At 58.0% G+C, this 24399-nt stretch overlaps 1 protein-coding gene across 1 annotated transcript; it reads left to right on the top strand.

Annotated features, from left to right (window-relative positions):
* Positions 1-351: 351 nt before the first annotated feature.
* On the top strand, positions 352-24191 carry PITPNA (phosphatidylinositol transfer protein alpha). The gene is made up of 12 exons (XM_053275413.1): positions 352-504; positions 5624-5654; positions 11219-11364; positions 11721-11812; positions 15342-15349; positions 16047-16121; positions 17116-17199; positions 18588-18665; positions 19424-19534; positions 20359-20481; positions 21143-21212; positions 21757-24191. The coding sequence occupies exons 1-11, from the start codon at positions 485-487 to the stop codon at positions 21188-21190; spliced, it is 816 nt and encodes a 271-aa protein (XP_053131388.1). The 5' UTR covers positions 352-484; the 3' UTR covers positions 21191-21212; positions 21757-24191.
* The last annotated feature ends 208 nt before the right edge of the window (positions 24192-24399 follow it).

The following is a 24399-nucleotide window of genomic DNA, read 5'->3' on the forward strand; positions in this document are numbered from 1 at the left end:
ACAGCTTTCTGCTGCATCCTATGACACTCTCCAGACAACCAGGGCAATTGATGGGAGTTGTAGTCCATCACCCGCTGGAAGGCCCGAGCTGGCTGACTGACCCAGGATGCATTCTCCCCCTACCCGCGCACTGCAGTCCCGAAGAAGTCGTCTCTGACTGGGGGTGTGTAGCATAGACAGAGAGAGTTGGATGGATACATACCTAACACACATACACCCCCGTCCCAGCCCTGGCGCATGCGCGCCGAGGCCTCTCCGCGCCCGGCGCTGCGGGGGCGTGGCCGGGAGAAGCCGGGCAGGCCCCGCCCCTCCTCCGTGCGTGACGCCAGCGCGCTGCGTGATGACGCCATGGTTGCCGAGGAACGCTCCGTCCCCCGCGCCCGCCTCCTCCCGGCAGCCCAGACGAGAGAGCCCGGCGCAGGGAGGCAGCCAAGGACGGACCGGCACCGAGGGGAGACCGAGAGGCGCCGCCGCCGCCATCGCTATGGTGCTCATCAAGGAATAGTGAGTGGGCGCCGCCGCGGGGAGTCCCGCGGGCAGATCGTCATGTCTCCGGGAGTCCCCCGTGCCCTTCATCGCCGCCCAAGAGCCAGAGTCCCTCTCCGGTCCCCAGTGGGCCAGCGAGATGTGGGCTCGGGGCGGCTGCGGCTGCTGCTGCTGCCGGGGAGGAGTGAAGGTCATCGGGGCAGCCGCCGCCGCCTCCCGGCTTCGCCTGCAGGGCAGCCCCGGGGCCCCTGCGGGAGGGAGACCAGTTCTCCTGGGCCGGGCCGGGGCCTCCGCAGCTCCCTCGGGCTGTGAGGGGTTCCCCGGGAAGGCTGCCTGCCCCTGAGTCAGTCGGAGCCTGGCTCCAGCTCCCGCAGGGCTGCCTGCTCGGACGGGCAGCGCCTCTTCTCCGGGGCTGCAGCTGTGTGTGTGGGGGGGGAGGGATTTCTCCAGCTCGAACTGGCAGCGGCTCTTCTCCGGGTTCCAGGTGGGGAGGGGGGCTCCAGCTCGGATTGGCAGCGGCTCAATGGGGTTCCAGGTAGAGGTAGATTCTCCAGCTCGGACTGGCAGTGGCTCAATAGGGTTCCAGGTTGGGGGGGGGGTTCTCCAGCTTGGACTGGCAGCGGCTCTTCTCCAGGGTTCCCGGCAGGGCTCCCCCCCCAGCCCTGCCTGGAGATGCTGCTGGGGGCCGAATGAGTTCCCCAGAGAGGGAGCTGCCTTATCTTGAGTCAGGACTCCGGGCCTCGGTCAGTGGGGTCCTCACAGACAGGCAGTGCTTCTCTGGGGTCCCCGGTAGGGGCCTTTCCCTGGTGCTGCCAGGGCTTGAACCCAGGGTCTGTGTTCGCTGCAATGGGGATTTCCAGGTGCTGACTACAACTCTCAGCATCTCCAACAGCAGTGGACTTGGGCTGAGGATTATGGGAGTTGTAGTCCACAATGCCTGGACAGCCCTGCTGCGGAGACCACGGCCTGGGACCTTTGGCTTGCAGGTGCTCCGCCACTGAGCTCCCGGCCCGTCTCCAAAGTGGTGGGTTTGCATTCCCTAAGCGAAGCTGCTCCTCTACCGAGCCAGGTCTTGGGTCCGTCTACATTGACTGGCAGCAGCTCTCTAGGCTTTTCCAGGCAGGGGACTTTCCCAGCCCTGTTGGGAGATGCTGCTGCCAGGGACCTGACCCGGGGCCTGTGTGCCAAGCAGGGACTCTTTTGCTCTGCCCTAGTCCTTCCTCTAAACCCTGAACTCTGGGGAGTCAAATCTTTCGTCCGGCTAGCTCAGTCTTGTCTGCTTGGACTGCCAGGGGGCTTTCCAGGGTTTAAGATGGGTCTTTCCCAGCCCTTCCTGCCAGGGGTCGAACCTGGGGCCTTCTGCATGAGCTACGGCCCCATCGCCTCGGAAGCTGCTGCCTACTGAGTCAGACCATTGCTCCGTCCAGCTCCGGATTGTCGACTCGGACCGGCAGCAGCTTGTCGAGGTTCCGGGCAGGAGCCTTTTTTTCCAGCCCTGCCCGGAGACGCTGCCGAGGACTGAACCTTGAGACCTTCTGCCTGCCAAGCAGCTGCTTTGCTACGGTGGCCCCTTACGAGCGGCACCCAGAGGCTCTGCTGGTGTGGCCATAGCTGCTCCTAAAACAGAGGCTCGGCATGAATTCCCCGGGACGTCCCCCCCCCCCGTTTGCAGCCCCATCATCCTCCTAAAAGCTCTCTGGGAGCGCCCCAAAGAGGCTTTGGTCTTGACGGGACTGGACTGTGCCCGCTCCCAAGTTTCCTCCTCCCTGGCCAGAAACAGGCCTTGTGAAACTGGGGCCCAATCCCCCGCCGGGGCCAGATGGAAAACAGGCCCGTGGGGGGGGCGGGTTCCCTTCTGTTATGGCCGTCCGTCCTGATCCTGTTCCGGGACGGGCTTCTCCTGGAGGGGGGGCTTGAAAGCAACGTTTGGGAAGCGCGGAGAAGGGGTGGCCGGCTGGCGGCTGGACCGGCCCGCTCCTTCCTGGACGGGCCAGCAGACGCTCCGCCCTTGGGTGGCCCGGAGTTCCTCCCAGACCAGGATGGAGTTTCCTGGGCCTGGCGGGGGTGTGTGGCTGTTTTATTGGGCAGCCCGCTGCGTCTCCGCTGCAGAGACGGAGCCCTCTCTTGTGCCTTTGCATGGAAACGCACGTGCCGGTCTGTATACCCGGAGAGATTCCGCTCCTTATTAGGAGCTCGGCCTTGTCTCGTGGGTGCGCCTCCGGCTTCCAAGGCGCCTCTGGCCTGGCTGGCGTTGGGGCCTCGTTCTTCGCAAGAGCCGGCTCCCGGTCTGTCCGGGACCCATCACGGGGCTGGGGAGATGGGCCTGCTCTCTCCACCTGCCCTGGGCTGGGCCCGGACCATTCGGCCACTGGCTCCTACATTGGACTCCGGTTTCTGTATTTCAGGCACTGACCTGAGACAACAAAGCAGGAATTGATTTTGTCCCCGTCTCTGTTTTCCTTGCTGGGAAGCCGCTCCTGGGCGCCCGTGAAAGACCTCTGGGTGGCTTGCCCTCCTCTTGACCTTCATCGTGCCTTTTAGGGCAGGTTTGCACCGTGCCCACTTGGAGATAAGATCCGCTCGCGCCATGCGGCCGGTCCTCATTGTTCAACGGAGCTGAGCCCGTCGGCCTGTGCTGGTCTTTGGACTGACGGCGCAGCTTATGATGGACTCTGCTCTGTGTGTGGCTAGGGCAGAGCTGTCTGCATTAGCCACGCATAGATGGCTGGTGGCAGATCCAGAGATGCTCCCTGATGTGTTCTGAAGTGCTGAAAAGGGGCACCAAACTCTCCCATGGAGGGCCGCTGCCAGTCAGTGTAGACAATGGTCTGACTGAGTAGAAGGCCAGTGATTTTTCCCGGGTGTCCATTGTCTGGCTCCCAAATCTTTGAGCTGGCTCCTGGGTCCGAAGAGAATTTGTCAAGGCCTCTTCATAAAGAGATGAATATGTATTGTTGAAGAGAGAAGGGGCAGGTTTTCCTTGGTGGTCTGGCACTCTGTGTGCGCTCAGGGTGGCTGCCTCTGTGAAGCTGCCACCCGGACACTCGTGAGCTGCTACTTATGAAATGTTACTTTATTTATTATTGAACGTAGTTTTATACCGCCCAAAACTTATGTCTCTGGGCGGCATACAACAAAGCAAACAAACCAACAGGACAAGTGAAAACATGAGTCAAAACAAAATAAAGGCTACAGAAAAAGCTAAAACATTACAACAAGTTAACATTGTTTTCAACAATATTTTAAAACAATGTTAAAACAATTAAAACAGTGTTGTTGTTTTTTAAAAGCCTGGCTGAATAGAGGTGTCTCTGATGCCTGTGTTTTCTGAACCAGCTGTGAGAGTACATGACACATTTTGGGTCCGGGTTGGGATGTGTGCTTTCAGGGAGGTGGTGCAGCAGGAGGGTTTTCCTTCCGTGCCACGTGATTCGAACCCTGTCCAAACATCACCCACAGGTGCCCGTCCACATATGCAGGCTTTGGTGTGCATGGCTGTGTGTGCAGTTGTTTCAGAAGTGAACCTGGGGACATAAGAGACGACAGGCCTCACTTGACACCATCTCTCTGGATCTGTTTGGGAAGCCAGACCTTACTTTAGGGACGAGCAGAACCTTTGCTCGAATCGAATCGATTCGACTTCAAACTGCTTGCACAAAACTGCTAGATAGTTTTCTCTTCATCCCCTTTGCGAGTAACCTGCTTAGAGCATAAACAGGACTCCTTGGGATCTTAAGTGGCGCAGTGGGGAAACGCTTGACTCACAAGCAGAAGGTTGCCGGTTCGAATCCCTGCTGGCGCTATATCGGGCAGCAGCGATATCGGAAGATGCTGAAAGGCATTGTTTCGTACTGTGCGGGAGGAGGTAATGGTCAAGGCCTCCTGTATTCTACCAAAGACAACCCCAGGGCTCTGTGGGCGCCAGGAGTTGGAATCGGCTTGATGGCACACTTTTAACCTTTGGGACAAATATTTTGTAAAATTGCTCTACCCTTGACTATCCTAGTCTAGGTGTCGCAGTTAAATTTTCTATGGGGAGAGCTGAGCTGGGCTTGTGGTAGCAAGCTTGAATTGTTCTCTATGCTAAGCAGGGTTTACCCTGGTTTGCATTGGAATGGGAGACTACCCGTGTGAGCACTGGAAGATATTCCCCATAGGAGATGGGGCCGCTCTGGGAAGATCACCTGCCTGCTAGCATGGTCCTAGTTCCCTCCCTGGCAGCATCTCCAGGTAGGACTGGGAGAGACTCCTGCCTGAAACCCTGGGGAAGCCGCTGCCTGTCAGAGTAGACAGTCCTGAGCTGGATGGAGCAGTGAGGGTCTGATAGTCAAAGGCAGGCCGGGACAAATTTTTCTTGGGAGTTCGGAGCCCGGAAACGGGCTCTTGGCAGAACTGCTGGACTCCGTGAAAGACATTGCAGGGAGGCTCCAGCTTTGAATCAAGAGCTCGACTTCTGAATATCCCGTCATGGGAAGCTAGGAGGCTGCCTTGCCTCGAATGCAGGCCAGGGGCCACAGTTCAGTTTCTAGGGGCCAGGTTGCCCCTAGAACACACTGAGCATCATGGGTTTGTGGGGCTTGGGTGGAAGGGTCCGTCGCTTGCAACTGCGGTTCCCCTGGCTCTGGGCTGCGGATCTCTGTGTGTCCTGCCAAGCGCCGAGTACTGCTGTGTGGTCACCGCCGCCGCTACCAGTGCTCCTCCAGCATCTGCCGTGAACGGGCACGCTGTGGGTCTTGGGAATCCGTGAACGAATTGCCCCAGAGATGGCGGGCTGCCCCTCCGGTGGTGGTGGTGGTGGGGGGGGAATGGTGCTGCTCTGATAAGCAGGGTCCGCCCTGGTGGCCTGTGAATGGGAGACTAGAAGTGTGTAAGAAGTTCCCCGTAGGGGATCATGGGGCCACTCTGGGAAGAGCCTCGAGGTCCCAAGTCCCCTCCCTGGCAGCATCTCCCGGATAGCGCGGAGAGCCATCCCTGCCTGCCACCTGGGAGAAGCCGCTGCCAGTCTGGGTAGACGGTCCGGAGCTCGAGGGACCCAGCGTCTGACTCGGGATACGGCCGCTTCCTCTATTCCGATGATTGACCCGGTCCTGACTCCTGGGCCTGAGTGAATTTCCTTTCTTGCTCTGTTCTTTTGCAGCCGCGTCCTTTTGCCTGTCTCTGTGGAGGAGGTAAGTTGCGCTCTTTCTCTTCCCTGCTTCCTTTTCGGGACGCCTTGTTTGTTTAGACGGAGCTGGCTTGAGCCCAGCCGGCAGCCACCCTCTCGCTTCTGCTTTCGGAGGGAAGAGTCCGCCAGATCCGATGTGGTTGGGGGGGGGGGGAGCTGGAAGGCGATGCTGGGCCACCAGGGAGTGATCCGTGGGCCTTCTCCATGCAAGGCAGACACTCCCGAGGTCAGGTCGGAGCACTGGGTTTTTCTCCAAGGGGGTTACTTTTCCTCCCGGCACTCAGCTGGCAAAGAATCTGCTGCCGCTGCCGAAGCCGGGCCGCGTGGCAGAATCTCAGGATTTAAAACGGTGCTCCTGGGAGACCAGGCAAAGAACCATCCATAAAGAGCTGGGTGGGATTCGGATTAGGACCTAGGGCCGACAAACGGAAGTGCTTTTTTGCCCAACACATAATTAGCTGATGGAACTCTCTGCCACAGGGTGTGGTGATGGCCACCAGCCCGTTCTAGGGGCCACAATTCGGGGGCAGCAAGTGTGAATTGTCCCCTCTGCTAAGCAGGGCTCTCCTGAGCTTACATTTGGATGGGTGACAGCATTCGAGTGTTGCCTGCTGTAGAATATTCCCTTTGGCCGTAGCTTACTGGTAGAGCAGAAGTGATCTCTGGCAGCAGCATCTGCAGGCAGAGCTGGCAAAGACCCCTGAGCCCGAAGCCTTGGAGAGCCGCTGCCAGTCAGAGCAGACAAGACTGAGCTTGCTGGACCAAGGGTCTGACTCAGTATGAGGCAGCTTCCTATGCTGCTAACTTGCTTGTGGCTTCAGACAGCAGAGAAACATGAGTCACTTCTTTTGTGGCTGCAATTACTTGTTGTCTGGTCTTCCACAAAAGTGTTCTCAGAGCGGTTTGCATAAGCAGAGGATCAGAAAAGGACAGCTCCCTGTCCCGTCCCCCCCGGAAGGGCTCGCAGTCCCAAAACGCACCACTGCAGGGGTGTTGTGCTGGGGCTGGATCGGGCCAGTGGCTTCTCCCGTGCAAAAGGGAAGATCCCGTTTGGCAAAGGTGCTTCTCTGCCCGCTTTGCAGGGACGTTTGGAGGCGTCTGTGCTGTGGTTTCCTGCTTCCCTCGAGGAGGCGGGTGGGGTTGGCTGCCTGTGCGTGCCCATCCCCAGAGGCAATACTGAGCGAGAGGGGGCACGGGTCGGATTCCGCTCCCGATGCCTCCAGAAGGGGGGGGGGCGTTGGCTGCCAGCCTCCCGCCTGCCCTGCTCCCCCGATGCAAAAGCCAAGGTCTCCTCTCCCTCCCCCAAGGCCGTTCCTGCCACTGCAACCCACCCCCTCCTTTTCTCTCCGGCCTGCGGGATCCGCGATCGCCAGAAAGGGGGGGGGGGGCTGTGGCGGTGGCACCCCCCCGCCCCAGTCTCAATACCCAGAGGGGCCTCTCCGGCTTGCATCTCCAGCGGCCCCCCCCCGCCTGCGGTCGCTCTCGGTCTTGGCAGCAGCCTGTGTGGGTGGGCGCCCAGCTGCTGCGACTGCACGGGCTGCCGTTCCTGCCCACTCTGTGCCGCTGCCGCTCTGCCCACCGGCTCTTTCCAGTCAGCTGCCGGTTCTCTGCCTCCCGCTGAATGGCTCGGCCCGTCTCCAGAAGCCAGGGGCTCACACATGTGGCCTCCCCTTCAGATGCAAGCCAGGGCAGACCCTGCTTAGCCCAGGGGACAGCTCCTGCTTGCTGCCGCGAGGCCAGGCCCCAAAGGTCAGCCGGGCTGCGTGTTCCCCCCCCCCTGCTCCCCGGGAGCAGATCCGCCTGCCCCCTCGGGCACTTTCTCCCAAGGATTCCCTTCGGCTTTGCTCTTATTTAACCCGGCGGCTTATCGGGGCCTGCTTGGCCGTACCAATGGGATTAGGGGATCAGAAATCACAGGAGCGCTTAAGGGGTGAAGATGGCAGCCCGGCCGCCTGATCCTCTTAGCGCTCGGACTCCCAAGTTGTGCGGAGCGAGAGAACAGCGGCTGCCTCTTGGCCACACAGGCCTCCGTGTCCCCAGGAGACCCGTCCCGGCGCTGGACAAAGCCGTTCAAGTCTCCCCAGCACTCTCCCTTTCTGCTGCGTTCGTCTGGCCTTTGGCTCCGGGGCCGCCCTGGGTGAGCAGCAGCATTCCCCCTACCAGGGAGGCCCCGTGAACTGCCACGCCCATGATCCACAGCCACCGCGGGGGGTGATGGGAGTTCTAGTCCTCGGCCTTTGGGCATCCCTGCTACAGGGAGCACTAGCAAGGAGCACAGGTTTAGTTGGTTGCCAAGTGGTGAGAAGCCTTGGCGTCTTAACAGGCTGTCGTGTGCCCAGCATGGCTGTTTGCAGGATTTTTTCGGGAGGGGCGCAGGGGAGGCTGTCATCTTATACCCCCTTATCGGGCAGAAATAAACTCCAATGGGCTCAGCAGGACTGGCTCAATCCGGGTGGGGGGGGGGAGACAAGGCACGCCCTTGTCCCCCCCCACCCCCACTCATGGTGCTCAGGCTGTACTCTTTCACACAGGGCGCAGAACTAATCTGTGGAACTCTCTGCCACGGGATGTGGCGACGGCCACCAGCTTGGATGGCGTTAAGCAGGGCTTAGACAGCTTCATGGAGCGCCAGTTTATCCGTGGCTACTAGTCTGGTGGCTAGAGGCTACCTCCAGCTTAAGGGGCAGGATGTCTCCGAGTCCCAGTTACAGGGGAGCAGCAGCAGGAGAGGGGGACATCCAGAGTGTCCCCCGGGAAGGAGTCCATCCAGAGTGCGCTTCGGGCGTCCTGTGACTTATTGCAGGACTTTCCCAAACTTTTTAAAAACACGAAGGTGCCCCCTTCTGTGGCACACCTCCAACTCGGAGGCCCCCCAGGTGAGGTGCGGTGAGTGAAAGAGAGAGAGAAGAAAATGTGCCCGGAGTCCTCCCACTGAAGGTAATGAGACCAGGAAACGTACCCCACTAATTTTAATAACTTATTTACAGTAACTCCTCATGAATAAGTTAGTGTGGCTGTGAGCCTGCCGTGGCCAAACGCTCACACTTGGATTTGTGTCTCGAGTGTGTGTCCACACACACACACGGGCATTTCACAGTTCTGAGACGGGCTACTCTCACGTCCAGACTTAAGTGATCCGTGAATATTCCTCTGGGAATGGAGACCGGTGGACTTTCCCCAACAACCCTTCTTGAAACGAGGACCTTTTGAGACCTCTTTCTTCCACACTTCCTTGCAGTATTTAAATTTTAAAAGAGAGCGGGGAAAAATGAAGATGCTGAAAGTTAATCGGCTACTTCTAGCAGGCCCAAAGAGTCCTCCGTTGATATTTCTCGATGTGTTTCCTAGGGAGGGTTGCTTGGGTGGGGGGGAAGTTAATTCCAGTGTTGAAGCTGCCCAGTTGGACCGGTTCGGTATCGGTTCCGGGACTCATTAACGTTGGGAAGCCGTGCGTTTGTGCAAGGGGCGACTCTTGGATGGGGAAACGGAGCCCCAGGAGGACGCTTTCTGCTCACGCTGCTGTGAGGCTTGGGCTGGATTGCAGGAGACCAGCTCTCTGCCCGCCGGAGGCGAGGCTTGCTGAGCTGGCAGCGTCCTTCAGAAACGAGATCACCTTTCCTCGCTCATGGGGAGAGGAGAGTTCTGGGGCCCGGCAGCTGCTCGGTGTTGGGCCGGTTGCTTGCTTGCCGTGGAGGGGCTCTTTGGGTCATTTCCTCTTAGTCCTCCACAGATTTGGTGCCATCTTGCGGAGCAAATGCTCATCCTGCGTTCTTGCACCGCCCGCCCGCTAGAGATGGGAAGGAGGCCACCGCTGGGATGCACCGACCTCTGCCTCTGCGCCCTCACCCCTGCTCCGTCCCTGTCCCCAAACAACTCGGGTCAAAATGCAGCCGGTTTTGCACGGAGGACAGGCTTGGGGTCGGGTCCGGGCCGCAATGGACACGGGGTTGCCCTCTCTCCCTGGAGTCCTCTTTCGAGGGCGTGCCTGCCCATGTGAATTTGCAGTCCTCTGGCCACATCGGTCAAGTTTTGTAGTGTGTTTAGAACGTCTTAAAGCGATTAAAGCCCCATTGGACATGTGGCCGCTGCAGACCCAATAGGACAAGGAAAGTGTGAGCACACCCTGGAAGCGCAAAGTTGTGCAATGCTGACGCCTCTCGTCCGTCTCCAGGGGTGTGGATCACCATGAGCTTTCATTAACCTCCCCGGCCCGGCCCAGAAAATGGTCCTGACCACCCCGGCTGGTATTTTCTACCATTATTCCAACCAGCCCCTTTATCCTACAGTCGGAGGCAAGTTGTACGGCAAGAGAGGATACGTTGGATCATGTCCCTTGCATCATATTTGGTCTCCGGTGGCATCGGCCTCCAGACACACACACACACACACACACACACACACACACACACACGCCTCCGTCTAGGGTGACAGCAGTTCTTCAGGGCCCTAGCAATAGTCTGCCCCAGAGATGTGGGTTTACTGGGAAACTCTGAATTGGAAAAATTCCCGGAGGGAAACTTCCATGCAAATCTTTGCATTTGCATAAAAGTTGCCTTGATTTTATCTCCGAAAAGGTGAGGCTGCAGATTTTTCCAGGCGCCCTGAATAGATAGGGATCTATTTTGGCATGTTGCTTGACCTAGATATTTAGTAAGGAAACCCCACCATATTAATTTCCCACTCGGTGTATGGAAGTTTTCCAAGCAGCCGAACTTGACTGGGCAAGGAGGGAAACGACAAGGGGGACGCTTAGCGTGGCTTCCATGTTCTCCTGAAAGGGATGGGAAGCGTTCTGTGGCAAGACGTTGAGGGAGCCATACTTTCCCTTGGCAAAACGAGGAGTGGAAACCTTTCCAAGCCCACACCTTTGGGTTTCTCCCATCCTGTGCGTGCAGACAGATTACACAGGGAGCTAGGAAGTGGCCTTGTACTGAATCAGACCCTAGCTCGGGATTGTCTGCCCCCACCGGCAGCGGCTTCTCCCCGGTTGCAGGCAGGAGTCTCTCCCAGCCCTGTCTTGGAAAGTCGCACGGTTCCATCCATCAGCCCGTTGGTATCCATCAAGGCGATGGCTCTCTTCCGGCAGGGAGTTCTCAGCCCCGAGGATGGCCACCTGACCGCTTGTCCCTCAGGCCCCGGGTGGCGCTCCGGCCAGAGCTGAAGACGCGGCACCCTGGCCCTGGTGCCGTGCGGAAGGCAGGCGGGCGTTCCCACGGTCCAGCGCCGGGTGGCTCCTTGAAGGGAGACAGAGCCCTCATGGGTCCCTGCGCCATCTTGGCAGGCCCCCATGGGATGCTGGGAAGAGCGGCCCTTCCCTCTGCTTTCCTCCTGGAGCTCTTCGGAGAGGGCTCCGTCTCTCTTCAAGGGTCTCTCCCCCCACCCCAGCACTGACGAAAGCCCAGTACAGTGGTCAGCACGGTGGGAATGGCTCTCACCCTGAAGGCCTTCTGCCAAAACGAGCCTCGCTGGGGGAATGACAGCACACTCCGCCGTAGAGGCATCCCACAAAGCCCCCGCCCCGACTTGCCGACTCCCGGCTAACGCCCCGCTTGGCCTCCTCCCCCTCAGTACCAAGTGGGGCAGCTGTACTCGGTGGCCGAAGCCAGCAAGAACGAGACGGGCGGAGGCGAAGGGGTGGAGGTCCTCGTCAACGAGCCCTACGAACGGGACGGAGAGCGGGGGCAGTACACCCACAAGATCTACCACTTGCAGAGGTATGTGGCGGGCCGGAGGGGAGGGGAGCTGGCCTCGCCGCCCAGGGCGGGAGCGGGACCCTTGGCTAAGCAGGGCCCGCCCTGGTTTGTGTGAGGATGGGCGACGGCCTGTGAGCCGCTGCCAGTCAGTGTCGGCAGTACTGAACGAGACCTACCGAGGGTCCGACTCGGTATGAAGCAGCTTCCCGGTGTTCCTGAAAGGTCGAGCTGCCCCAGGGCTTGGGAAGGCCCTTGGGCAAGGGGACGCCCAAGAGTGTGTTACTGGCCAACAGCTGCAGGATTGCCCCGGTTGGCCTTTTCTTGGTGTGCCGGTGGGACAAAATGGGACCGCTCTCTCCTGTTCCTCCTCCTTGCAGCAAGGTCCCCCCCTTCGTGAAAATGCTGGCCCCAGAGGGAGCCCTCAATATCCACGAGAAAGCATGGAACGCCTATCCTTACTGCCGGACCGGTGAGTACCCGTGGCCAGCGCCTGGCTTGACGTCCCCTTGGAAGCGCCCAGCCGCGCCCGGCCCGGCGTGGGGCCTCTCCTCCAGCTGGGTCTTCCCCTTCTGCATGTGATTGGACTTGGGTGAAGTCAAATCCACGCGGGCCGGTTTCACTTTCTGTCTGGAGCCTGCCGGCGCTCCCGGTCGGTGGCATTTCCCTGTGAAGGCAGCCGTTCTGCCTGGTTGCATCAGTCGAGGCGATGGTTCTCTTAAGGCAGGGAGTTCTCAGACTGGGGTCCCCAAGTGGGGGTGGACTGCAACTCCCATCACCCCCGGCCAGGTGGGGGTGGACTATGAATCCCATCACCCCCGGCCAGGTGGGGGTGGACTATGCCAGATGTTGCGGCCCCTTGACTTACGAACGTCCTCCCAGAAGAGCTTCGGCCTGCTCCTTCCCTCGGGGCTTAAAAAAATAAATAAATCTCAAAGCCCATCTGTTTAAAGAGGCTTTTAAATGTATTTTATGGCAGCCTGCATATCTGGTGGTTTCTTCATTCCTTAAAACCCAGTATTTATTAAGTCTGCAGTTGATCTTCTATTAATTTCATACTGCTTGGTCTTTCCTTTTTCTGTGGCTAGCCACCCTAAGCAGTTCAGTGCTGGAGGGGGGAGATGAATATTTTAAATGAATATTGGGCTGACTCTCCCATTGCCCCCTGCCACAATGGCCATTGCGGGTGCCCACGATGGGAGTTGTCGTCCAACAGCTGAGAACCCCGCACGAGTTAACTGCGTTGCGACAGTTTTCATTTTTATACAGTCCTCCCTCACCAACCGCGCGGGTTCTGTTCTGGGGAAACCTCGTGGTTTCCTGACCGTTGGGCCTCAGTTTACCCCACAGGGCTATAGCTAGCTAGGCACCTTTGAAACGTCGTGATTCTCTTGTGTTGAGCAGGGGGAGAGCAACTGGCTCTATCCATCCCCAGCACAGCCTCCTTCTAGTGGCCGTTGCTGGTGTCTGTCTTGTGTTTCTTTTTTAGACTGTGAGCCCTTTGGGGACAGGGAGCCCTCTTATTTGTTTGTTATTTCTCTGTGTAAACTGCCCTGAGCCATTTCTGGAAGGGCGGTAGAGAAATCGAATGCATGAATGAATGAATGAATGAATAATAAATAGGCACCAGCAGCAGCCACTAGAGAGGGATGCTGTGCTGGGGCCGGAGAGGGCCGGTTGCTCTCCCCCTGCTAAGTGTCAGAAACTCACCACCTTAAAAGGCCCTGCTTTGCTCCGTTAGGAGGGGGCGTTTATATTTATAGACCCCTTTTCAACCCCAAAAAATTACATCAAAAAATTAACAAGGCCATTCCCTGTCCCTAGAGGGCTCATGGTCTAAAAAGAAACAGAAGATAGATCTCAGCAGCAGTCACTGGAGGGCTGCTGTGCCGGGGCTGGACAGGGCCAGTTGCTCTCCCCCTGCTCAAGGAAGAGAATCGTCACTTTTGAAAGGTGCCTCTTGGCTCCGTTCGCAGGCATAGTGCTTGATCTGCCTCCGCAGCGCTCTTCTCTCTCTCTCGTAGAGTAAGCAAACAAATCCAGATAATCTAGTCATAAAAAGGCTGAATGACCCCCCCAAGGATTTCCCACTTGAATAAAAAGATAAAGAGAGCGAGCGCGCACAATGCACCCGAGGTAGTGTATTGCTGACTGATTGCTCTGTTGTGCAAGTGATGATTTCCTTTTGAGAAAGATGAGAATGGCTCGTGCTGGAAGAGCACCCCAGCGACACTCTGGGTCAGGGGCAAGAGTGGTTTGTCCGTGGGGGTCCCCCACAGTCCCAGCCTGAGCTTCCCCCCACAACCCTTGTCCAGACCTAACCCCGTGCTTCTGCTTTCTCCATCACAAACAACGGCCAGTACTCTAAATGTGCTTTCGTGCTCTGCAACGCGAACCTCTTTCTATCCCGCTTTCCACCTTCGGTCCTCCAAGTGGGTTCCGGAGACGTCCCTCGGACGGCTCCCTGTCCCCAGAGGGCTTGTTAAGAGACCCGGGGGAGACCCCAGCAAGTAGCCGCTGGGCTGGAAGGGGCCGGGAGCGCCGGGCCCGAGCGACCCGGCCAGGCCCACAGCCACGCAGGTTGCGAACTAGACGAGAAGCACCGCTTGGCTCCGTTCGCTGGGCAAGGCTTGCGTGGCCTCTGCGGTGAGCGGAGATCTCCTCCCTCCCTCCCCCTTGATTGCCACGGCACAAATTTCCCCGTATTTCTCCATGGAAACTTCGAGGGAGTGCAAACCCGTGGGCGTCTTGCCTGCAAAGGCGGAGTGACTCCCACGCTGCCCGCCACCCGACCTGACACTTTGCAGCGGGGCTCCCTCCCCTGCCCGCCCGCCTGCCCAGGGCTTTGTTTTTCGAATGGAAACCACGGCGGGCCCTGGGGAGGGGGGGGGCTGTCACAAGATCTGCCCCCGCTCGGCTCATGAATCATTGAGCCCCGCTGTGGGGAAGCGATCTGGTTACTGGCAGCGGGCCGCCGAGTGAGGGCGCCGGCTCGGGTTCCCTCGGGAAGGGTGGCCGTGGCCGGGGAGGGCTCGGCTGGGCGGAGGGACCCAAAGTCAGCTGCCCTCCCCGGCGCTCGTGGTTTCCCTGCTCTTCTGTATTCCACGCTGGCCCTTGGGGGGGATCAGCTCGGCCCTGCAGGTGCCCTGGCGTCTCATCCCGGAGCAGACCGAAGGCCGGCCCGAACCCGAGGCATGTGACCCCGCACTGTCTGTCTTCCCTTCTCTGTGGGGAGGCCACGCCAGCGCCGGGCGGGACGTCGGGGGCGGCTTCGGGGGCTCGTGCTCCAGGCAGCGCCCCCCGCGGACGGCGTGTGGGTGTCCGCCTCCTTCCTGGTCACATCTCAGCCCCTGCTCGTGCCTTGCCCCTTTTCAGAGTGGCGGTTCCCTGTATGGAGCAGGGGCCGAGCAACTGGCCCTCTCCACCCCCAGCACACTGTCCCTCCAGTGCAGGGCTGCTCGGCGTCGGTTCCTCCTGCAGCTGTTGGCCTGCAGTCTCCATGATCCCTGGCCGTTGGCCACTGTGGCTGCTGGGGATTATGGGAGTGGTAGTCCCAAACCAGCCCTGGGGCGGGGGCCCCAAATGGAGCCGGCCTCCGCCCGTGGCTGTGGCTGGTGTCTCTCTCTCTGCTTTCTCTTGGAGACTGTGAGCCCTCTGGGGACAGGGAGCCCTCTTGTGTTGTGTATGTGTGGCGTTGTGGACCGCTCTGCGGACTTGGGTTGGGACAAGTGGGGTGTCCATCTCCGTCGTCTTCGTCTGCTGTGGGGGCCCGTCTGAGGCCACGGAGGCTCTCGCCTTCCTCCGCCGGCAACACCTTGCCCTTCCACGCAGCTGTGTCTGGGGGTGCGGAAGCACTCTCCCGGGCGTGCAGGCGCCCCCTTGCTGCGGCCATCCTTGGCGGGTGGGGTGGGGGGAATCCCTGCTTTGCTTTGCTCACTTAACGAAAGCGGTCTCTCTCTCTCTCTCTCTCTCTATGTGCTGATCCTCCCCGGCTGGAGCAGTTATTACGGTAAGTACAGCTTCGGAGTCCCTGTTCTTAGGAGCGGAGAAAGCGGCCTCCTGGCGAGGCAGGCCCGTTGTCCACACTGACTGGCAGCGGCGAGGTATGGCCGACTGTACCTTGGTTTCCGGCCGGGGAGCCTCTGCGGCTCAGTGGGGGAGTGCCTCCTTTGCTCACCCAAGGGCCCAGGTTCAATCCCTGGCAGCATCTCCCGGTTGGACTGGGAAAGGGCCCCGCGGGAAACCCTGGAGAGCTGCTGCCAGTCAGTGTAGACAGTCCTGCGCTGGAGAGAGCAATGGACTTTACTCCGTATCAGGCAGCTTTCTGCACACATTCGAAGGAAGGAGTGCGGCTCCGTGGGAGAGCCTCTGTTTTGCGCGCAGGAGGTCCCTGGTTCCATCCCCGGCGGCGGCGGCATCTCCAGAGAAGCTTGGGAAAGACCCCCTGCCTGTAACCTGGGAGAGCTGCTGCCAGTCGGTGCAGCCCGTCGTGAGCTGGGTGGACCAAGGGTCTGGCTCAGGATGGCCTCTCTTTCTGTGTCCTGAGGAGGTCCCCGTCTAAACCCTGAGAGTGTGGCAGCAGCGTGAGTCGGGTAGCAAAGGATGCCGTGAGCAAAACCTCAAGCCATCTCTCTCTCTCTCTCTCTCTCTCTCTCTCTCTCTCTCTCTCTCTCTCTCTCTCTCTCTCTCTCTCTCTCTCCCGGCAGAATGAGTACATGAAAGACGACTTCTTGATAAAGATTGAAACCTGGCACAAGGCGGACCTTGGCATGCAGGAGAACGTAAGTGCGCCTGGATCTTGGGCTGGGAGGCGGGCCCCGGGAAGAGGCCGCTGGGCCCGGTTGCCCGGAAGCGGCTTCTGCAGCAGAAGGCCGTGGCTTCTCCTGAGGCCCGCGCTGGGCCGACTCCCTCTGCAGACACGAAGGGCCACTTGGGGAGGAAATGTGGCCGGCTCATTGCTGCCGGCTTTCAGATTATCAGTAGTTTAAGTCTGTCTTGCCTGCTATCCTTTCCTCTAATGTTCTCCCCCCTCCCCTCGATCCCAGTTGTGGCTAGAGATGTGATGGCCCAGGGAAAAACGGAGTGGGGAGACCTCTCTTATCCCTGGGGAAGAAAAAGAAGAACGGAGTTTCCTCCTCCCCGCCCCTCCCAGGTTCCCACATCTCGAGTTGGGGCGAGGTGCCACTCAGAATCCGGAATGTTAGCGCTGGAAGGGACCTCCAAAGGTCCTCTAGTCCAACCCCCACGTTGAACGCAGATATCAGCTGCAGCCTCCCTGTCAGGTGGCCCTCCAGCCCCTGCCTGAAAAGAGACGCACGTTTTGGGCGGTCTAGAAATATTTGAAAGAAACACATCCTTCTGTGAAGGGGAGCCCACCGCTGCGCGAGGCAGGCTCCTCCACTCTGGAACAGCTCTTTAAAGTTAGGAAGTACCTCCTAATGTCTAGCCTGAATCTGCTTCTCTTGCAATTTCCGCCCACGGGTTCGAGTGCTGCTCTCCGGAGCAACGGAGGACAAATCTGCTCCTGCTCCTCCTCCTCCAAGGAGCCCAGAGCAGTGTACTACATGCTTAAGTGTCTCCTCACAACAACCCTGTGAGGTAGGTTAGGCGGAGAGAGAAGTGACTGGCCCAGAGTCACCCAGCAAGTCTCATGGCTGAATGCTCCAGGCCCTGGGTCTTCTGGCTTGCCCTCGTCTGCACCTCTCCCAGTTCTTGCCCTACCTGCAGGCTCTGGTGGGATGTCCAGACACACAGCAAAATCTGTCCCTCCTACAGGTCCACAAGCTGGACCCGAATGAATGGAAGAATGTGGAAGCCGTCTATATCGACATTGCCGACCGGAGCCAGGTTCTGACGAAGGTACGGCAGGAGCAGGAGAGCGATGTGCCTGGCGGGTGCTGGGGAGAAGGGCTTCTCCGCAGGTGGAGGGTCGGTCTAGTGGTTGTGAGCATGAGCTGTCCCTTTTGCTAAGCAGGGTCCACCCTGGTGTGCAGCTGGATGGGTTACTGCCTACATGTGAATGCTGCCTGCTGTAAGAGATTCCCCTTAGCTCAGGGGCAGGGCACCTGCTTGGCACACAGACAGCCCCGGGTTCAATCCCTGGCAGCATCTCCAGGCAAGGCTGGGAGAGACTCCTGCCTGGGAGAGCTGCTGCCAGTCAGAGCTGGCGACCCTGAGCTAGACGGCCCAAGGGCCTAACTCAGTAAAAGGCAGCGTCCTTTGTTCGGGTTTGGAGGAGGAGAGTGCTCTGCTGGGTGGGAAGAAGCCGTGTCCTCTGTCAGCGCCGTTTCCGTTTGGAAGAAGTGAGCCCTGGGCGCTGCCACAAATAGCAGATCATCCTGCTGGCCGACTGCGACTCTTGATGCTTCTCCCTGAGCCTTTGCAGCAGGGTCACTTGCAGATGAAGACTCGGAAGAGGGCTTCCTTTGTCCCAGTTTAAAACCCGGCAAACCACCGCCCAGACTTGTATCCGCATGTCAGTTCTAGGAGATGTAATTCTTGCTTTTTCTCCGTGCAGGCTTCTGAAACTCCATCCAGGGTCTTTATTCTCCTTTCAGGGCTTGCAAGTGGCAGAGGGGTGTTGGCTGGACTACAACTCCCGTCTTCCCCAAAGACCGTTGTGGCTAGGGATGATGGGAGTTGTAGTCTACCACCTAGAGATGTACCTATCAGGCGGTAGAAAAATATGATAGATAGATAACAATATCTGCAGAGCCAGTGCACAGGGAGCAGCATGGCTGTAGACATCCTGGTGGAAGGAGAGAAACAGGTCCTGAATGAGGGCTTTTCTTTGTCTGGAAAGCCCTAAGGCATTTAGGAGACTTCTGGGGAGAGAACTTGGCTGCCTTCGCTGCATCTCGGGAGCATAGGAAGCGGCCTCCTACTGAGTCAGGCCCTTGGTCCATCCAGCTCAGGATTGTGTACACTGACTGGCAATGGCACTCCAAGGTTCCAGGCAGGAGTCTCTCCCAGCCCTACCTGGAGATGCTACCAGGGAGTGAACCTTCTGCATGCAAAGCAGATGCTCTTCCGCTGAACTACAGCCCCATCCACTCAGGGGCCTATCTTCCAGCTCTCTTAAGGGGGGGTCTCCCATCCAAATGCAAACCAGGGCAGGCCCTGCTTAGCAAAATGGACAGTTCCTGCTTGCTGCTGCCAGGCTGGCTTTTACCAGCATGGCTGCTGATGTGGGGGTCTTGGAAGAAACGGGCTTCTTGTAACCCCCCTTCCTGACTTGTCTGCTGCAGGATTACAAGCTAGAGGAAGACCCAGCGAAATTCAAATCCAGCAAGACAGGCCGTGGCCCTCTGGGCCCCAACTGGAAGGTGCGGTCCGTGCCCTTGCTGCTGTTCCTGTTCTGCTTTCCAAAACTCTCTCTCTCTCTCTATGGGTTTATACTGTCTAGGATTTGCTTTTACCAAAGCGAGTCTCCCCCAGGCAGTTCTTGAATATTGGAGGGTTGTCTTAAATCAGAGTCCATTTCCTTTCAGCTAAGTCCAGGTATAACTTGTGTTTAACATTGAAGGGGGTTCGTCTTACATCCGGAGTCATCTATTGGAGTAAATACAGTATATAGCAACCCCGCCCCGACTCTTTCGGCTAGTGTGCCAGGCGCTGTATGGAGAACCCACATCCACACTCAGGGCTCAAAGCACACCCTAAATGCTCCTTCCCTCACGACACACCCCAGATGTGTGGCTGCCCATCTCACTGTGCTTAACAACAGCCCTGCATGGTGGGCCAGCATCCCCCTTTTGTGAGAGCAGCCTGCTTTGCCTTAAGGCTGCCCAGTGAGCCGGGATTTGAGCGGGGGACTTGCTGGCTCGCAGCTGGTGCTCATCACCTCTGCGGAGCACTGGAGACACTGTCCCTGCCATTGGAGGCTGGGGACAGGGTGGAACCGTGAATTGCGCGTGGGGGGAGCAAAAGCGAGGGCAGGGGATAGGGCAGCTCATGTAGTCCGCGTTGAATGCATGCATGCATGTTGTTAGGGTTAGCGTTGGAGACCTTTTATACCCGGCGGTTTATGCGTAGAGTAAATACAAGGTTCTCTTCTGAAGGGTGCCCCCCCCTCTCTCTGCAGAAGGAGCTAGGCAAGCAAGCGGACTGTCCGTACATGTGCGCTTACAAGCTCGTCACAGTCAAATTCAAGTGGTGGGGCCTGCAGAACAAAGTGGAGAACTTTATACAGAAGGTGAGTGGAGAGGCGTGTGGGCCCTGCTGGATCAGGCCCCAGGGCCCCTCCAGCCCAGCATCCGGCCCCACGCAGTGGCCAGCTGGGAAGCCCACAAGGAGGGCAGTGCTCCTGCCCCTTGGCGTTCCCTCGCACCTGGCATTCGGAGGCATGCCCCCTCTGATCCTCACCGAAATCCTCCGCGGATCTGTCTCACTCCCCTATAAAACCATCTCTGGCCATCGCCACCTCTGGTGGGAGCAACATCCGCCGCTTCAACTTGCACGTTGGGTCCCGTCCAAGTGCTTCCCTTCGGCTGTCCTGAATCGCCCAGCATTTCGCCTCCACAGATGGCCCCGGGTTCTAAGATTATGAGACGGGGAGACAAGCTTCTCTCTCCCTGCTCTGTCCACGTTGTGCAGAATTCTATATACTTCTCTTGTGTTCCCTCCTTTACCCACCTTCTTTCTAAGCTAAAAGGGACCAAACATAGTCATTTACCTGGCCAGCTCGGTTCGCGAACTCGGCCGGTTTCCTGAGCGAAAGGAATGAGGAAATAGTCCCGTGTCCCCAAAGGGCTTACTGTCTAAAAAGAGCCACCAGGAGGGATGCTGTGCTGGGGTTGGGGTTGCTCTCTCCCCGCGAAATGTACGAGGATCGCCACTTATTCCCCATCCCAAAGGGGTCGCACTCGCAGAAAGGACACAAGGCAGAGGCCAGCAACAGCCGCTGGGCTGGAGAGGGCCAGTTGCTCTCCCCCCGCAAAATGTAAGAGCAAGTCGGGTGGGAAAAGTCCTCACTCCAGACTCCTGAGCTCGCTCTGTCTGTCTGTCTTCCTCTTGTAGCAAGAGAGGCGGCTTTTTACGAATTTCCACCGGCAGCTCTTCTGCTGGCTCGATAGGTGGGTGGACCTGACAATGGAGGACATCCGCAGGATGGAGGATGAGACCAAGAGGCAGCTGGATGAGGTGGGTGCTCGGGGCGGTGGAAACTGGCGCCCCCTCGGCATGGTGGGGCTTGAGAGGGGCAGGCTGGAGAAGGTGGGGTGGCTCTGGGGTGCCCCTTCCTTGGAGGTTTCCCCCACACCTGCTCATCCGCCTCGACCAGGAGCTCCCAAACGTAGCGCCTCGGATGCTGTCAGATGACGACCCACATCACCCCCAGCCACGGTGGCTGAATGCCCAGGGAGGATGGGCACTGGGTCCCCAGGTGACGGGTGGACTACAGCTCCCATCATCCCCAGCCACCGTGACTGAAGACAGGGGAGGATGGGAGTTGTAGTCCAACTGCAACTGGGGACCCAAGCTCGGGGAGGAAAGCTGGCCTTGAGGAAGCAAGCACAAATTGTCCCCTTTGCAAAGCAGGGTCCGTCCTGGGTTGCATTTGGATGGGTGACTGCTTGTGCCCGCTGTAAAGGATTGCCCTCAGGGGATGCTTCCCTCCTGGGCAGCTTCTCCAAGAAAGTCTGGGAAACACGCCTGCTGCCAGTCAGTGTAGACAGTCCGGAGCTAGCCGGCCCAAGGTTCTGGCTCGGTAGATGGCACCTTCCTGGCCCAGCTGGCAGCAGGGCGCCCTGTCCGGATTGTGCAGGAAACTAAAGACCCCTCCCCCCTCCCCCCCCCGCTGCAGATGAGAGAAAAAGATCCCTTGAAAGGAACATCAGCTGCGGACGACTAGCGTGGATTCCTTGTTGTGCACGGTATGTACCTGGGGCGTGGGGGGGAGGGGCGCCGCGAGTGTAGGATTCCTCGTCCAAGACTGGGGGGCGGGGGGGAGGCGATGCGCTTGCCTCTGGGGAAGCAACGTCCAAAAATTCGGAGTCCATTACCAATGAATTTTTGCGTGTTTCAGGCACTCGAATATTTCAGGATTTTGTAAAAAGTGTGGCCTTTGTAGTAGGAGATGTTCTCTTGCCAGTGAAGAATATTCCCCTGGCAATTGGCTTAGGGCTACAGTCACGGAAGCAGTGGCAACGGGCCTGATTCCGTTGCCCTTGGCATTGCTCCCCAGGCCCTTGAAAGTCGGTTTCCTGGCAGTGCGAGGAAGGCTTTGGGGCTCAATATCTAATGCCCGAGACAGCACGTGTGGCTACCTTGATGATCGCCAAAGTGTTTAGGAGTTCACAGCAAAAAGAAATCAGCCTTTGCCCTGCCCCCTTTCAACTTGCCCATGTAACCGGCATGTGTGGCGCTCTCTCTCTCTCTCTCTCTCTCTCTCTCTCTCTCCCTCCCCCCCCACCCCAGTTCACAAACCAGCCAGCAGGAAGGCCCAGGAACTCCACCCTCTTGACCAACGGACCATCTCTGGATCGAGCCCTCCTCTCGCCAGCCAGCCGGCGACTTGCACTCTCCCGTAGCTAACTCTAGTTGCCCCTTTTAATCTCGTGAGCAAATCCAGTCCTCCAGTCCTGAGCACTCCGGCCTTGGCACATGTGAACGAGGTGGCTCCCTCGAGACGGCCGCGTCTCCGAGCCGCCCGCAGGGAGAGTGTTCAGGCCGCCTCCCACGTGGCCCTCTTTGATTTTCAAGTGGCGGTTTGGCTACCTAGTCTTGTGATGTGGTGATTTAGATTCCTCTCTGTGTATATATCTCTTTCTTCCCGCCCCCCTCTCTTTTTCAATACTGGGATAAACTGCTGCCTTGGTTTCTCGCCAGCTCTTCATCTTCCTTTGTCCATTCGCGGAGAGGGGAACTCAGTATTAGTCCGGTGAATGCTGTTTGTGGCGTCCCGAATGACTCTCCGGGCTTCTGTCACCCGGGAGCAGGTGTTGCTGTTATTACACCGCTCTTAAGAGCACGTGGGGAGGCCTCTGTTGCTCGCCCCACTTCTTGCTGCTTGATCCCCCACCACCACCCTTTTAAGGTAGTTTTGGGGCCCTGGGCGCTCTGAATCACTGTTGCTGCTTTGGGATTGTGTGTGTGTTGAGGTGAGTGTATTGATCCCCATTCAACCTCACACTCCAGGGAGGCTGTCTTGTCCTTTTCCTACGGCCGATCAGCTGGACGGTCTTTTGATCCGACTGCCTGGAAGTTGTGCAAGCAGAATTCAGTTCCCCTCTCCGCCGTGCTCAGGTGCTTGCGTGAGGCGTTGTGCTGCTTCAAAGCAATAAGGGGCTTTTGTGGAGAGGTTTGTCTGCCTTTTGGGGTTCATTTAGAGGCTGTCAAAAGGTCATGCGTCGGGCCCTGGAGTTTCGGCGGTGGAAGGAATTAGCCCGACCGTTGAAGCAGTTCTAAAGCCCCGGCTTCCCCTGCTCGAGGTGGCTGCTTCAGACAATCAGAAGGACAAGTTGGAAGTGAACCAGGATTTCTGGCTTGATTCAGGAGGTATCCACAGAAATTCAACTGGGGCCCTGCTGGCTGTGGCCCTTTGCTGTGCAGCATCGGCTACCAGGCCTCCCACCTTCCCCTCCGAAGCATGCCGCATCTCCAAGGCCCTTGCCTCTGCCAATTCCTTGGCTTCCACTGCAAATTTGGAGGGGCGGAATGCGGAAGACGCACCCTGAGCGCTGGACACAGGCTGGCAGCTTTGCTTGGGAGGGGGAAGGTGCCTCTGAGGCTGTTGATCCCTGTTTTCCTTTTCTTTGCCCATTCTTTGCCTTATTGACGTCCAAGTGCAATAAACCTTAACCTGTACCGCTAGATAGGCTCTGGCACTGACCTTGGAGACCTGTGTGGGAAATGGAGGTTTAGCAGATTTGCCGAGCGGGAACCAAGTTGCAGTAGGACCCAGCATGGATTCCTACTTGGCCTTGGAGAGTGTGAAAATCCCCCTTGGGAACCAGGGACGGGTCCTCCTCTGTTCCTCCCCTTCAGGGCAAAGAGGCCCCTGGCTAATCTCCCTCTAGTCCAAAATGCCGCAAATTGGGAATTAAAACACTGAGCATCTTATTGTGACGGAATGTAAGAGGATTCCGGTGCTGGAGAACACATTTCTGTGTTCTTGGCTGTTCTCATATCACTCCTCAGACTTGAAGCTTTGTGTCTCTGAGAGGCTTTTCTGGTCGCCCCCACCACGGCTCTATGGAAACAGATGGTGACATTTGAGAGAAGGGGGGGGGGGAGAAGCGGATGGAAAAGATTGTGGTAGGGAAGTGAGAGCTCTTACGGAAACGCCAAGCTTTCCTGCTTAGCGGTAAGAAGAATGCGGAGAACGTCTAGTCGTCTGTGTGTCTTTTGTTCTGCACTTTGTGTTTGAGTTTAGCCAATGTCGTTCCCCCCCCCCGCCCCCCGTTTGAGCTGCGGTTAAGGCATCCTATACGGGAACCCTTCTCTCCACCCGCTGCAGCCCCGGTTGACCTCTTTGGGCGAGCTGGGGCGGAGAGCTTGGTGACGTGAATGGCTTCATCATCCAGAATCCCCAAACCTGCTGGCTTCTGGGGGAGGGGAGCAGGCGGGGGGGGGTTTCTCCTCTCCGGGTTTCTGGCTCTGCAGCTCCAGTGGGTGGAGAGAAGGGGCCCCTCGACTACCAGCATGCGATTGCCTTCCTGGGCGCCTTTATTTGCCGGGATTCCCTGACGTTTTGATTGGTTCCTCGTGCTATTCCTTTTGATGGCATCCACTTTGTAGACTTGATTAGCTGATCTCATTGTTTTCTTTTATGTGAGTTTGTGCCTTTTTGTCTCCTAATCTTCCAATACAGGCATATTGGAAACAAATCTAATAAAATCATAGAGGAAGCATCCTGGAGTCCTGGTGTGGGTGTTTCGGGGGGTGCTCTGTGTCCTCGTCTAGTCAGTTTTAGTATTCAGGGGGGAAGAAATGTTGGCTCAGTTTATCAGCCAGACAAAATGTTTTACTCGTCTAGTTATGCCAGTACATTGCTCATCACGACTCTTCACTCGTCAGGCATCATTTTCCACTCGCCACAGACTAGTAGACTAGTGGATT

This window comes from Hemicordylus capensis, chromosome 12 (genome assembly GCF_027244095.1).
Source record: "Hemicordylus capensis ecotype Gifberg chromosome 12, rHemCap1.1.pri, whole genome shotgun sequence".
Taxonomy (NCBI): Eukaryota; Metazoa; Chordata; class Lepidosauria; order Squamata; family Cordylidae; genus Hemicordylus; species Hemicordylus capensis.

Coding starts and splice junctions, on each gene's coding strand:
- PITPNA (XM_053275413.1), top strand. CDS start 485: ATGGTGCTCATCAAGGAATA. Junction 18,666..19,423: donor CTCTGGGCCCCAACTGGAAG/GTGCGGTCCGTG, acceptor CTCTCTCTGCAG/AAGGAGCTAGGCAAGCAAGC. Junction 20,482..21,142: donor CCAAGAGGCAGCTGGATGAG/GTGGGTGCTCGG, acceptor CCCCCGCTGCAG/ATGAGAGAAAAAGATCCCTT.